The following is a 15,089-nucleotide window of genomic DNA, read 5'->3' on the forward strand; positions in this document are numbered from 1 at the left end:
CTCCCTTCAGTAAGAGCAGAGTGAGAGACACCCCTGGGGCCCCAGCCCTGCCCACAGTGAGATTGGCAGGGCTAGGCTCAGGGCTGTGGTGTGACAAGATGCTTGATGAAGGCTTTGAAAGGCTTTGCTTGATCTGCTCATCCTCATCCTCGCTGTCCATAATTGGTGCCACATCTTTGCTCCCTGGACCATCTGCCTGCCGGCTGTGCTGCCGGTGGCCCCGTTTCCCCTGCCCCATCCTGAGCACCAGGACTCAGCCTGCTGAAATCCCCAGCCAGGTGGGATTACCAGCCACTGTCTGGAGCTCAGAGCACCTGGGTTTTGCGGTCTTAAGAGGACAGAACTTCGTGGAAAATAAAGATGGGATAGGCTGGGAGTGTAAGATGTCTCCTGAGGCAACAACTGATTTAGCTCCTTGAAGGCTTCGTGCCAGATGAATTGGTTTTGCTGGATGTTTTAGATCCTGCTTTGCCCTGCCTGGGCTGGGAGACAGCCATACTTCCCCATGCAGCTTAATACTTCAGGCATGATGGAAGAGCAGCTTAAGGACCCATTAGCAACGTGGCTGGCAGCCAGGAGTGGATCCAGCTGAGGTGGGGTGGGTGTGTAAAAAGCCTCGTGGCACACTAGGACCTTTCATCTCTCACTGCCACGTCTAGGCATGGGGTTTGGCAGGACTCTGAAAATAAGCTGGAAGAGATGTGTCAGAGTATCTCCACCAGCATCACACCAAGCCCCTGCATGGGACGGGCTGGCTGTGGACAGCCTGGCTCAGCCCAGCTAAAATTGAGGCCAATGGCAGTGGGTGGGCAGTTCTGGGGTGGTTTTTTTTCACACAGACCCCTCAGCTAAATCAACTCTTCACAGGACAGCCCTTGCCTTCTACCCACCTCCTTCATCATTTTGCAAACCCTGAATTATTCCTGGCCTAGAAATGGAGACAATGAGGGACCACTGCCAGTAGCTTGTGGAGGGGCTGTCCTGAGAGGTCCCCACCAGCCTTGGCCCTGCTTGATGGCTTGATGGCAGGTGCTTGGGTTTCCAGGGGAGTGGAAGACTCACTGAGAAAGTCTGGGAAGAGGAAATATTAAACTGCACCTACTGGGCAGAAGCCACCCCCATTCCAAATGAATCCTCTCATGGGATGTGGCTTTGTGAAAGCCATGGCACTATCCACACCCAGGAGCAACAAATCCAGACCTGAGGAAAAGGCAGCCCTGGGGATTCGGTCTCGGCTCCAGCTACACCATGCTGCAGGCCCCAAATGATGGGCTGTAGCTTGGACCACTACTGACCCCACAAGCACATCCAGGGGCTCCTGGCAGCCCAGGCAGCATCCCACAGCGCAGGCAAAGCAGGAGCCCAGGCAGTCAGGGAGGAACAGGAAGCAAGATCCTTTATTGTACACAGTACAGAATGTAATGCAGCTTTTGCAGGAGATACATAGCCCTGCTTGAATAAAGATATTTCAAATCAGTCCTCAGATTAACTCCTTCTGCACTGCAGACCTGCCACACCGAGCAAATGGTTAAAAACCTGTCCCCAGGGTTGGGGTTCCCAAAACCAAATGCTCCCCATGGGTACAGGCCACTGCAGCCACCATGGGGAGAGCAACCAAGTTCATTGTAGAGTTAATCTTCATACTTCCCAAAAAAAAAAAAAAAAAAGAATCAGACCAAAAAAAAAAACCCAACCAAAAAAAAAACCCAAAAAACCAAACAAAAAATCCAACCAAAGCTAACTAAAGAAGAGAAAAAATTCCTATACAGCATTTACAACAAAACATGTAGCCTGGTGCAGGGGAGGCAGGTAAGGATATATGAGTGGTGGAGGAGTGTTAAGAGGTGCAGCAAGGGGTGGGGGGAGCTGGAGGGAAGTGGGGTATTGAGGAAGGGGGGTGGGGGACCCCCCATCCCTGCCCACCTCAGCCTTACAGCCCAGCTCCAAGGCCATGCCGAGCAGGGGGAGTGTAGCTGAGCCAGTATTGGGATTCAGCCCTGGCTCCCCTGGGAAAGAGGACTGGAGCAGTGAAATGGAGCGGACCAGATCCTTCGGCAGCCATCCCAAGAAGCCACGGGCATCGAGGGCTCCCCCTGCCACCAGGAAAGCCACAGGGGTGTCCCCAGGGGCTCCAGGGACAGCAGCCGAGCTGCAAAAAATAGCTTTGCCTTAAAATACAAAAAATCTACAAAAATCAGTTTAGAAACCTTTAGTATTTTCCTAAAACATCCCAAAAAAAAAAAAAAAAAAAAACCAAAACCGAAACGAAGAGGAAGTTAGTGTCAGGGTCTCCTCCCCCAAAATGCAACCCATGGCCCATAGCCAAGAGCTGGGGAGGACGGAGGGCACGGAGAGGATGCAGGAGGTTCTATGGGAACAAGAGGTTACATGGGGAGGGGGCTCAGGAAGAAGGCAGAAGGCTCCTCGGGGTTGGGGTAGGATGCTGCGCACATCAGCCCCGGGGTGCTGGCCCGGGCGGCCCCCCCGCATCCCTCCTGTCTGTGCAAATCAAAGCCCTTTCCACCACACAAGGCAGCGACGCGGATTGTGCTCGATGCAAAGCAGATTGTCGTGACAATTGGCTGGGTAGCCACGCAGCCCAGCCCCGGGGCACTGCCGGAGCCAGGGCCTGGGGAGGAGACTGCAACTTTAGGCTCCCGGCGCCCCAAGACATCACACTGATGCACGGCAGGAGGTGCCAGCCACGGGCAGTCCTGTGCACTAGCCCTTGGAAAGGAAGGGTGGGAATTCGGCGGCAACACACGTGGGGCGTTTTAAATTCCTCAAATTTGTGTGTGCACCCATGCTGTTTGTCGTTGGGGTTTGTTTTTTTTTTTTTTTTTCCTCGTACGGACAGCCAAAAATATTCTTTAGAACACCGTGTTTGCCCCAGGTGGCTGCGCTAGTGCCAATGGCTCTGCCAGCCGGCCGAGTCAGTAGGCGAAGCCCTCCGCGTAGGGAAGGCTGCCGCAGGGATCCATCTCCAGGAGGAACGCCGGGCTGTCCTCAAAGTGTGTCAGGGGCACCGTCTCCTCCTCTGGCACCGGGCAGTCTGGCTCTGTCTTCAGGAAAGGGCGCTGGTTGTCGGGATAGGCCATGGAAAAGAGGGCATCGGGGTCACAGACGAATTTATAGACGTACCGCTCGCCGGCAACCTGCAGGGAGGAGCAAGGAGGTGAGAGGGGCCCTGAGCATTACCCCTGCCCTGGGGGAGCACCACACACCTCACGTGGGACCTAACCCCTCTCCTGCCGCACCCTGGGACAGCGGGGGACGGTCACACCCTGCTGTGACCTCACCTTCTGCATGATGCCCTTCTCATAGTAGTAGCGCAGGGAGCGGCTGAGCTTGTCGTAGTTCATGGCTGGTCGGTTCTTCTGGATGCCCCAGCGCCGTGCTACCTACGGGGAGAGAGGGGGCAGCCATCAGGGCTCCAGCCAGGGCTGCAACAGGGATCCTGGGAGGAAATCACAACTGAAATGCAGGCCAGAGGTTTGTCTGAGGGGGCTGGGGCAGCTGGAGAGAAGGTATCACTGTGGTCTGGGAGTGGTTCCCCGCCGGCCACGATAAATGCTCCGGCTGTGACCACACAGCCACCGCCAGATCAGGGGCCAAATCAAAAGTCATTTCATTAGGCAGAGCCTGCCAAAAAGGCTGCTTCAAAATACCACAATTTCCATGCATGGCGCAAGAGATATTATGGGTAATTACCCACAATGCGCAGCTCGGTGCTGGCTACAGCTGCTCTCAATTACTCCCCAAGCAGCTCCTTCCTGTGTGTCACCCTCCCGTGGTGCTGTGTGGTTCCAGCACGGAGCTGCTGCTGGAAACCCAGGGCAAAGGATGGGAGCAGCTTGGGAAGGAGGGAGCCGTGGCAGAGCAGCAGAACTCAGCAAGGCACGGCACAGAGGCAACACCACCACAGCTGGTGACCACTGCCAGCTTTGGGAGCCAGCACACGCTGCACCAAGAGGCAGTGGAAGATACTAAAGGCAAACTTCAACAGCTGACTGGAGAGCAGAGGTACGTGTCTCGCCTCAAGTGCGAGTGGGAAGGCTCTGCTGTGTGGGAAGGATGCACTCCTGCATCCCCACAGGCACTGCCCAGCTCCAGGGCAGGACCTCTCATACCTCCTCAGGCTCTATCAGCTTGAACTCCATGCCCCGGCCGGTCCAGGCGATGAAGTGGGCGTTGGCAGGGTCGTCCAGGAGGGTGACCAGGAACTGCCAGAGCTGCAGGGAGCCACGCCGCTGGTAGGGAGGGCCCTCACGGTACAGGGTGGGCTCCTGCTTCACTTTACCTGCTCAACAAACACACCTGGTTAAACAGCCTGGCTCTGCCCCTCTCCCAGGCTGTGTCACCCAGCAGGAGATATGTACAAGAACATGGAGCATCCCCGTGCTGAGACACCTGAGCAGGATCAGGCAACCGGGTGGGAGAGGTGCTGGGGATGGTGCTGCAGGCAGGTAGGTGTCTGTGACAGAGATGGAGCATGGCAGTGATGCCAAGCTGCCACGTGGGATGATGCTCAGCAGCTCTCAAGAGCACCGTGCCAACACTGCTTGGCTTTATAAGCCAGGCACTGCAGATCCCACCACGCCCACATCTTCCTCCATGAGCCCTGGTCCCCCTGCAGGCCTCCTCTGGGGCCAGATTCTTACCCTCCAGCCTCTCAGGTACCACGCACGTGTCATCAAAATACAATCGTGTGTCCTTTTCATATGAAAATCCTGCGGGGAAAAGACCTTTGTGAGCATAGGGCCCCTCCACTACCCTGGCTGGACCCCAAAAAACCCTGGCTTGGCTGAATCCAGCACAGGACCCCATCCACAGCTCTGGGAGCAGACCTATTCCCAGCTACTTCAGTGGCCGAGTGCTGTGCAGCTCTCCCCTCCTCACATCTCCCAAACCTTATTAGCAGCTCTGCATTATCCCGGAGCCCACGGCACTGCTGTGCCCTCACGGCACGCTCACAGGGGCTGCTGGCTGCTTTTGGGGCTGGTGGCAGCACATGCAGCTCTCATGGGCCCCATGATGCTCTCCTGGGTGTTTTCTGGGTGCCCAGGAGTGCTGCCTGCCGCAAGGGAGGGGTGGGATGGGGTCACGACATGGGGAGAGTGGGGGAGTCACTCACCGTCATGGCTGTTGGGGAAGACATTCCCCCGTAGGTACGAGGACTGGCAGTTAGGCACTTCTGAGGGGGAAATGAAATGACATTAAGGCTTTTGTAAACCCTGTGGGTACCACCATGGATTTGGCAGCATATTCTTTACCCCCAGCATGGCCTGCAGTGAAGTCTGGGAACCTTCCCCCCCTCCCCACGCTTCCATGTCCACTACATCCACCCTCAACATCGGGGAAAAGAAACCCAGTATGATTTTGGGTGGCACTGGAATTTAGACAGGAGCAGCTCGAGTTTTCACAAACCCTACATGAAGGGAGGCACTGCTGCACCTCCCCTACCATCTGCTTGGCTGTGCCACCCTCCATCCCGAGGTTGGGGTATTTTTAGGTCCTAAGGCGATTAGAGGATTTTTTCCGTGATGCTGGTAGGGTCCAGCAGCCAGCAATCACAGCTGGCCCCAGGCCAAAGCCAAGGGGGGACCCACCAGGCGCTGTGGGGCACCCCAGCCTGTGGCCACAGCCCTGACCACACCACTGGCACCCGGTGAACTCCTGCTGTATCCCCTGCCTTTGGAAAAGGAGGACAGAGAGCAAAGAAAAAGGCAAAGCAGCATCCCAGCACCACAGCAGCTCCAGGGTGACACAGCATCCACTGCCTGAGGCTCAACCCTGCCCCTGCCATGCTGAAGGCAGAGATGCTCTGCTCTGGAGTGTCACTGGTGTAACCCCACCCTGGCTGTCCCTTGGCTCACACCCACCTGAGTCAATGCAGTAGTCCCGGGGCTCCTGCTTGATGCCCATGGGGGGCTGGAAGCTGTGGCCGGGGGGACCGGGCAGGCCAGGGCCGCCGTGCTCGTAGAGAGGGTCATGGTACTCCTGCTTGAATCCCTGAGGGGGGCGGGGGGCAGCAGGGCCCAGGGGCTCCGACAGCTGCCGGTGGTAGATGGGGCGGCCGTCCCCCGGGACCCCGGCCTGCGGCGGGAAGGGGTGGCAGGGCTCCGACAGCTGCCTCTGAAACCTGGGGGACAAGGACGTGGCATTACTGAGCAGTGGGGGCCAGCTCCCACCCCAAAACAGAACTGCCTGACAGCTGGAGGCCCTCAGCCAGCTCCCACAGCAGGCTGGGATGGTTCCTCAGAAGCACAGCCACCACCGGGCTCACCCCACGGGGACCCAGCGGGGTGCTGAGAACCCCAGGATGGAACAGCAGGGTAACACATGGGCCACCACAGTAAAGCACTCTGGCCTTCAGGTATCTGGAAAGGAATGAGAAAAGGAACAAAAACCCACCCCCCAACACTGATATCTCAGTAAACCAGTAAAATCTGTCCCCAGCGTGGGGGGCAGGGGCCGGGGTTGCTGTGCATGGGTGGGCGCTTACGCAAAGCCAAATCCACTCCGCAGCTCCAGCCGGCTGCTAATCCGCCCGCGCAGCCGGGATTAAGCCTTGAACTCGACAGCAGGGAGCACTATTTTGGGCTCTGTGGTGCTGCCACCAGTGCTCTGAGAGCATGGCTTCTGCCGGTGGCGATGGATGAGGGACCATCTCGAGGGGGTGCCGCCACATCCCCTCGTCCTCCGGCACCTTGAAAGGTGATCTTGGATCTCCGTGCGGCTCCTCTCAGCCGGCCTTGCACCATTTGGCTTTGTAACCCGAGCTCTCCCAGCTGCCGGGCTGGGATTACTCCATTTCCGAGCCATGTCCCTCTGCCCTTCCTGAATGAAACCCAAGCCCCGTGCTGGCACAGGGCTTCCCAAGGGGTCGCAGCCAGCCCCCTGCGCAGCCTGAAGGTCACACGGAGCCCAGCTTTGCCAGGGAGGGATGCTTGCCTGCTGTGGGCACATTCCAAGGGCTTCCCTTGGCCCCACTGCACGGCCTTTGCCAGGCTGCCACATCTTGTCCCATGCCCACAGGGGTGACACGGTGGCTGTCACAGCAAAGGACATCCAGAGGCCAAAAGCAGAGCACCTACTGAGAGTACCCATAGGAGCAACCCAAGGTGAGGGAAGGGACTGGCAGAGCCTTCAGGGACGTGGGAGTGATGGGGAGTGAAGCCACCACCTGGAGAGGAAGGAGGGAACAGTGGTCTGACACCACAGCCCACAGAGTCATGGTGATGCCATGCGGTGCATGGGGAGCTCTGGACCACCCCCAGCCCGGGGTGCATGGCAGGACAGAGATGGTCACAGCTCCACAGCCCAACGGGGCTTGGCTTGGGAGGCAGAGCTGCATTGGGTGGGAATGAGGAGAGCAGAGCCCTGACTCAGGACCAGCACCTGTAAGAACTGGGGTGGACACAGGAGTCAGCCTCTGCCTCCTTTGCCTTTCCCAAGGGGGAGGCAAAGGCTCTGCCCGATGCTCAGAGACTGGAAGGAGCAGCTCCCTGTTAGCAGGAGAAAGAACCAGATGATCCCAGTAGAAAGTGGCAAGTTTTGCCACAGGGGACCACAGGTGACAACATTTGGCCCACCAACTGCAACCGCAGCTCAGGGACAAAAGCCCGAGCCCTTCCCTTTCTCCCCCACGCTTTGGGACCACCGACCCACCCCAGGAGTCCCCACAAAGCCCTGGGGGACTCCCGCGGCCACTGGGGCGGGGGCTGCCTCACCTGTGCTCCGCGGGGAATTGGTTCTCAGACATCATCTTTGGCATGTGCACGGGCGGCCGCGGCACGGCGAAGGGCGGCTGCTGCCGCTGCTCCTGCAGCGCCGGGGCAGCGCCGTGGGCGGCCGCTGGCACGGCGGGGCCCGGCGGCGCCAGGGCCGGCCCGGGCAGCGCGGGGGACACCGGCGTGGCGGGCGGCGTTAATGGCTTGAACCCGGCGGGGGGCTTCCTGTCGTAGGCACTGCCGGGGGAGAGGGGCCACGGTGACATCTCGAGTGGCACGGAGCCGCCGGGGGCTCTGCGGGCAGCGGCGTGCCCGTGCTACCTACCAGCAGTTGTAGAGGCACTTGTCCCCATAGCCGGCACACAGAGCCTGCTCGTGGCTGCAGGACGACAGCTCCGAGGACGGGCTGGGCAGCTCCCGCTTGATCTTGGCCGGAGGTGGGGCGTGCAGGACCACTGCAAGGACACCGGGGAGGACACAGGCTCACCCACGGGGGAGAGGGCGATGGGAGCAGCAGCCCTGCAAGCATCGCCTCTGCTTGGGAATAAGGCGCTGATTTACGCCCTGGGGGCAACTCAGCAGCTAAACCGGGGTGACACGGTGACCTGCCAGACCCCAGCACTGGTGGAGAAGTGAGCCAGGGTGGCAGGGGAGAGCAGAACAGTCACAGCAGCCCATGTTCTCAGAAGGGGAATTGCTACAGGGGCTGTGAGGCAGCTTGGCAGCAGCCTTAGATGGGACGTGTGCTGTCCACCAGCCCCTCAGCGAGTGGAGCAGAGCCCAGGTGGCACAGGCAGTGGCTGCCTCCCCGGGACACGGATCAAGGGGTGAGGGGGCTTGACAAAATGGAGCTCCAAGGCCCCATAAACAGCAACCCACTCGCCCTCGCAGGGGCATACCCACTTCCAGAGTTTTCAAGCAGGATCCACCTTCCCATAGCCAGGGTGGTCCAATGGGATCTAGGCCTAGGGTCCCTCAATTGTATGAGCTCAAGTGACAAACATCCCATTAAACCCAAATCCTCTCCACCCACTCCCAAGCTCGCTTGCTATATATATAATTATAAACTGAGTAATATACGCTTAAGCTAATTAATTTCTAAAAGCAGGCGCCCTAGGAAAGGGAAAGCGCCTCAGAGATCTGTACCTAAATAGTGCCTCAGAGGAGAGCCAAGACTAATCGGAAGTGGAGTATTAGCTTCATGTGAAGCCTAAACACAGCCCAGCTACATTGGAGAGGAGCAAATAGCTCCAGGACAACTGTTCACAGCTTGCCAGGTAATTAGCTGCTCCCCTAATTTGTCAAAACCTTTAAAGAGCTGCTGACTCCCCTATCTCCCCATCCCCCCCTCGAAAGGCCTCAATACAGCTGGTACCAAGGGCATAAACCCCCCCCTCCCCAGAAGGATTTGAAACACAAAGCCCAGCGCTGAGCCAGCACAGCCCCCCACACGCCTTCCACCCAAGCCGGATTTATCCCACTCCTCCTTCCCCCCTCCCCAGCGAGCTTTTGCCACTCTCAGCACTTCCAGCCTTAAAAGGGGGCCAGCACGGCGGCAGAGAGCACAGGCACCCCGTGAGCCATGGGAAAGCAAAGGGGAACTGGCTTTGGAAGGGCTCCAGCTGCCTATCGCGGGCATGGTTCTCCCAAACAGGCTCCGTGTTGTTGGAGCGGGTTGTTTTTCCGCCAGTCGTACAATGGGGTCTGGTTATTCATTGAAAAAAAAAAAAAAAAAGCCTCCAGTCCCTGAGCAGGCACCACCCTCCATTCACAAACACTTCGCAGCGCTCCATTCATGTGGCTGAGGGAGGGAAAAAAAAAAAAAGAAAGGAAAAATTTCCCCAGAGCTTAGCACTGCCATTCAAAAAAAAAGGGAAATGAGCCTTAAGATCCTAACAGAGACCAGCTGTCCAAGCCGGGACTCTGTGCAACGTTTGGATTCCTTACACAAACACGGCGGGGCCGGCCGGCGCTGCTCAGCACGGCGTGCTCCTCTGCCAAGCTCATGGCCAGCGAGGCTGCAGGAGCCCGGGGGACACCGAGGTGCAGTTTTTGGGGGGAAGGCGCTGGGTTTGGATTTGGTTGGGTTTGGTGGGAGGAGCTGCCCTGCCCCAGCACCCAACACCTCAAAGGAACAGCGGGTGCACAAGCGCTTTTACCCTTTCCGGTCCTGCCTTGGGCACTGTAATTAAAAGCTAAAAAAAATATATAAAAATACTGCGAGGGAGCAGCTCAGCTATAGAGAGGGCTGGAGCAGATGTGTCAGCAGCTCCACACCAAGGCTGAGCCACGGCAGCAGCGAGGACACCCGAGGGTGCCTGCCAGCCCCTCTGGGCTGCTTTAGCCCCTAGAGATGGAAGGAGCCTGGGGAGGCTGGGCAAGGCACCAGCCACATGTGCCACTGCTGTGCCCAGCCAGGAGGGGAGGCAGGGGAGGCTCAGGAAAACCCTCCCGGTGCCATACAAGCAGTCAAACTGGAAATGCCCCTAACGCCAACCATCAGACATCTCCCATGGAAATGGGTGACACCACAAAGCCACTCGAGGCCTTGAGTTCCCAGTGAATCCCTCAATGGAGGACAGGGCAGGTTATCCCCACCCATCAGCACGACTGGACCTCCATGAGACTAAGCTTGGAGAGCACTGGCTTCCTCTGAATGAGCCAAGGGAAGGCAACCAAGCCACCACTTCCAGCCAGGGACACTGGCACCCACTCAAGCTGTCACCTGGGAGCTGAGCTCTGCACCCGTCCCTCCATCCCCTGGCACTACAGGACGCACCCAAGGTCACACAAGGAGAGGAGTCAGAAATAGAAGCCAGGATCCTGCTTTCCTTTGTTTAAACAACTCTTCCTCACAAACAAACCTCCCTGTTTCATTTTGGTGTGTAAGAAACTCCATGCCCTGCCCATGGCTGTTGCCACGTGCTGCCTGCACAGGGAGGCCACAGGTACCCTGGGAGAAAAAAAATCACTTCTTGTGGTGCTTGATCTCCTCAGCATGATCCCATCACTTCTCAGGTACTTAAACAATCAGTGGGGACATAACACTGTGAGTGCACCCTTGGCCACAGGACCACATTGCAGGTGACCTCACACCCATGGCCAGCCAGGGTCGCAGCATGGCGAGCTCTGTGGAGCCACCACAGCCTCCTGGCTCCCATGAAGGATCCACCACTGCCCTGGGCAACTTACAAGCACTGAATGTGGCCTCTTGCCACTCGGTCCAGGGCACCAAGAACAATGCATCCCTCATCTGGAGCAGCCTTGCTTTCCTTTCAGTGGGATTTCCTCCCCAGCACAGCGACCCCCTGCCCTCCAGATTACTTGGCTACCAAGCCCCAACTTTAAGATCCTGTCTGCCAGGGACCTTGGCTACAGAATTGGGAACAGAGAACGGGCAGTAGCAGAGCTGCAGGCAGCTATGAGGGGGTTTCAGCCAGGCAAGAAAAATTCTGAGCATCTCCAAGACTACATGTGGCGTATGTGGCAACATTCCCCATTGCAGCAGGGTCCAAACTGAGCCTGGCTTGTCCCTTTTTGCTGTTGTGCCAAGGAAGCTTGGCCCTGGGAATGCAAGATGGGGCACAAGATCGAGGTTTGCTCAGGATAAGAGATAAGAGAGCAGGAGTTTCCTCAGGGAAAAGGCGTGGAGCCACACAACTCCAAAAACAGAGTCCACAAACATCCATAGGGACAAAGGGATCTATCTTTCCTCAGAAGACAATGGATGCTGAACTCCATTGTGACTGCCAGCCCAGGAAGGCAGCATGTCCCTGCTAGTGAAAGCTGGGAGCAGACCTCAGCTACACCAGAGCCATCTTTCTCTCCCTTTCTACACGGCACACAGCTCAAAACTGGAGTTTCTCTCCTCTGTAAACTCTCTCTAGTGCAGGGATGCAAGAGCTGGGCTTCCCATTCCCCTGAGTCCCTGCACAGCCAGCACTGCAGCAGCAAGAAAAACCTTTGCTTTCCCTCCCCAGGCAAGTTAAAGAAGGTTATTGCTGCAGGGAGTCACACAGGCAGATCTTTCAAGTGATAAAATCGTTTCAACAACAGGCTGAACAGATCAGAACATTTTGAGAGTCCTGACCAAATAAATGCCTTTTTCTTCTTCTCCTCTTTTTCCTGCATCACCCCGAAAAGTTTGTCTCTCCCGTCTGAGCTCTTCAGGTTACAAGGAAAAAGAGACTGCCAAAAGGCACTGGAAACAGCTTCAGCTTCAAGAGCCACCCTCCCACGCACACTGCAGTTTCTACTGCTCCGAGCAAGAGCTGCTGGGCTGTGCTGGGGATGTCAACAGACCGTTGTGTTTCTGACTCCGGGCTCGCCTTTTATCTCAGGGGAGACAGGGGAAAAAAAAAAACACATCAGAAGCTTGGGCTGTCTGGACGGGCTAAATGGCAAGCTTCCCGCTCCGAAGTAACCGAGGAGCAATAATTAACACGCATTTGCTGTCGGAGGAGATACCCCGCTGCATGCTGTGACAAAGCTGGAATGAAAAAATCTGTTCGACTGCAGGCTAAATTTGATTTCCTTCGAGTTCCCTAGCTGTCTGGCTCAGCAGCAAAACCCAGCCACCGACACCAAGCCACCGCTTGTGTTTGCCAGGTAACAACTCGGAACATCCCGATTCCGCCCCCGCTCTCCCCCAGCCGACCCCAGAGCAGCTCCCGGGGCCGTGCGAGCCCCACACGCCATTCCCTGGCCCCTGCCCTCGCCACTAACCCGCTCTGGCAACACAACAGGGCTCAGAACCAACTCTGGCTCTTATGCAATTCACCAGGGACTGCATTTTCACTGGCCTCCTTTTAAAGACGCTGGCTTGCCAGTGATTAATGCTGCTTAAAGCGGCTCAAGTTTCACCGCTCAGGCTCGCTCTTGCCAACAGCGCCGGGCCAGGACTCTAAAAAGCTCTAGAAACTGCAGAGATTGTGGCTAACCAAGCAGCCCAGCACGGGTTATCTCTACCACTTGAAAAGGAAAAGGAGTGTTTAGAAGCGAATCCACCTCACTACGAACAAGCATCACGCCTCAGAGGAACCCGGAGAGCAGTTTAGAGCTATTTCCATGCATCTGGCCAGTTTTCCCCATTAACAAAAGACAGGACCTTGCACGTTGCATCTCTACGAGCTCAAACCACACGTGCTTTCTCCCAAAAGCCCATGATTTCACCTTCCAGCCCCAGGGACAACTGCTTTCCCAAGGAAGCAACTCCAAGCCCAGTGCAAATGTTTGCACAGGCACCCAAACCTCTACCCCCAGAGAACAAAAACCCGGAACAATCACTTACAGTTGTCAGACTGGAAATCTGGGACAAACTGTTCGTCATCGGGGACCTGAGCTAAAAAAAAAACAAACAAAAAAGTGGGTTTATGGTGTTTTCAGTTCTCAAAAAGATGAGAGAGATTTTACATGGCAGAAGGGGGAGGTGAAGACTTGCCTTCAGCTAGCCAGGCCTCTTGGAGCTGGCTGAGATCCTGGAAGAGCTCTGGAACAGAGTGAAAGACTTATGTGCTCCACAGAAGAATAAATAAAACTGCCATTATCTGCAGGATTATTTCTAAAACAACCAACGCGAGGCACTTAGTCTCAGGGGCCAGCCCTGCCTACCTTCCGAGTCATGGGCCAGGTCAGTTTCCAAAAATTTCCTTTTTCTATCGGACCCCTGCCGGCCTCGGCCCTCCTCTGTGCAGGACTTCTGCAAGGGACACGGTGACAGCTGCCCGTGAGGGTGGCAGCCCCCAAGGCTGGGGGTGCCCCCAAGGACAAGGGGAGCACTCCCAAGGATGAGGAGTTGGTGACCCAAGGATGGGGAGCAGGTGACCCCAAGGTCGGGGAGGAAAGTGTAAACGGGGAAACAGGGTGGGCAAACTTACCCCGGGGCCCATGAAGGGAACCTGCTGGTCGTAGAAGCCGTCCATGGTGCGGGCGAAGCGGGCAGTGCCCCCGGCCCGCTCAGCATCGACACCGGCCCGGGAAGGGGGGTCCCGCCCGGGCTCCGGCAGGTGCGCGGCTGGGGGGTGGAGGGGACGGGGAGGGGTCACACCCTGGCCCCTGCCACCCCCGGGGCTGGCTCGGTGCCGCCACGCCTCCCCGGGGAGCCGGCCCGCTCCTGCCGTGGCGGGTCGCAGCCCCCCGGCCCGTGATGTCACCTAATTTCTATAGAAACGGCCGTGACATCACGCGCCGTGGGTGCGGGAGGAGGCAGCGGGGCGGGCCGCGGTTCTTTTTGCCTCGCCCCCCTTCCCTTCCCTTCCCTTCCCTTCCCTTCCCTTCCCTTCCCTTCCCTTCCCTTCCCCTCCCCTCCCCTCACCGCTCTCGCCGCTGCGGGGCCGCGCCGCAGCCGGGCTCGTTCCCACGCCACCCCGCGCGCCCCATTCATAAACTCCGCCCCCCCCCCACCCCCCCCGCGCTTCTCCCCCGAGCGCGCGCTCGAGCGCCCGCTGGCGCGCGCCCCCCGCCATTCACACCGCGCGGCCCGCGCCATTCATAAACACCGCCCCCGCCCCGGGCCCGGGCCCCGGCCGCGCCGCGCCCCGCCGCCAGGCCCCCACGTACCCGGCCGGGGCGCCGCAGCCTCAGCGGCAGCGGGGCGAGGCGGGAGCGGGGCCGGGGATGGCGCGGCGCCTCTCCGAGCCCGGGCACCGCGCTGCCGCTCTGCGCCGGCCCGCAGCCCCCGAGCCAGCGGCCTCCGCCGCGCCCCGCCCCGCGCCGCTTGTTTACCCTCCGCGCTGGCCAATGGCGTGCCGCCGCTCTGCCGCCCGCGCCAGCTGATTGGCTGCGGGGCCGCTCCGCTCCCGCCCGCGCGCCGCTCCGCCGAGCACCATTGAGACCGGCTGAGTGGGCGGGGGCGGAGGCGGCCAATGGGCGCGCCGCGATTTGCCTGGCTCCGCCCCGAACGTTTTTCATTCATAAAAAAATAGAAGGGGGAAAAGACTGACGGGTGGGGCCGGGGCAGCGCAGGATTTAAAGGGGCCGCGGCCCTTTGCGGGAGCGGGACTGGGGGTTTAACGGGCGGCCTTGGGGGTCGGAGAATTGGGGGGGACAACCCTCGGGTCTGGCTTCAAGGCGAGGAAGGAGCGGGGCCGTGCACAACGGGCCCAAGAAGCTGCCACACAGCAAGCCACGCAGATCATACGGACCTCGGGCCTCACAGGCCGTGGGGTCCCCTCTGCCTTTTTGGGACGTGGTTTCACACAAGCGAGGCAGCGTCCCTGCGAGCCCAGGCCCCAGTAACCCAAGTCTGAGTACTGATTTTGGCAGCCTCCCCCTGAAGCCACGGTTGCCTTTTAAAAGGGGCATGGGAAAAATATTTCCCACCTGCAAGGGCTTTGGAGCCACGGATCCCTCCAAGGA

At 58.4% G+C, this 15,089-nt stretch overlaps 1 protein-coding gene across 2 annotated transcripts; it reads right to left on the reverse strand.

Annotated features, from left to right (window-relative positions):
* Window positions 1–1,370: 1,370 nt before the first annotated feature.
* ETV5 (ETS variant transcription factor 5) lies at window positions 1,371–14,353 on the reverse strand. Of its 2 annotated transcripts, none has more exons than XM_077785586.1 (13): window positions 14,292–14,353; window positions 13,610–13,746; window positions 13,344–13,431; window positions 13,174–13,221; window positions 13,024–13,074; window positions 8,059–8,188; window positions 7,734–7,970; window positions 5,883–6,142; window positions 5,135–5,194; window positions 4,662–4,730; window positions 4,131–4,300; window positions 3,300–3,401; window positions 1,371–3,155 (listed from the first exon to the last, which is right to left on the reverse strand). In XM_077785586.1, exons 2-13 carry the CDS (start codon window positions 13,652–13,654, stop codon window positions 2,934–2,936), a joined length of 1,482 nt encoding a protein of 493 aa, XP_077641712.1. In that variant the 5' UTR covers window positions 13,655–13,746; window positions 14,292–14,353; the 3' UTR covers window positions 1,371–2,933. The 2 variants fall into 2 exon arrangements, with proteins under 2 accessions (XP_077641712.1, XP_077641713.1); XM_077785587.1 differs by lacking the exon at window positions 14,292–14,353 and adding an exon at window positions 14,047–14,089.
* Between the last annotated feature and the right edge of the window lie 736 nt (window positions 14,354–15,089).

This window comes from Lonchura striata, chromosome 10 (genome assembly GCF_046129695.1).
Source record: "Lonchura striata isolate bLonStr1 chromosome 10, bLonStr1.mat, whole genome shotgun sequence".
Classification (NCBI taxonomy): domain Eukaryota; kingdom Metazoa; phylum Chordata; class Aves; order Passeriformes; family Estrildidae; genus Lonchura; species Lonchura striata.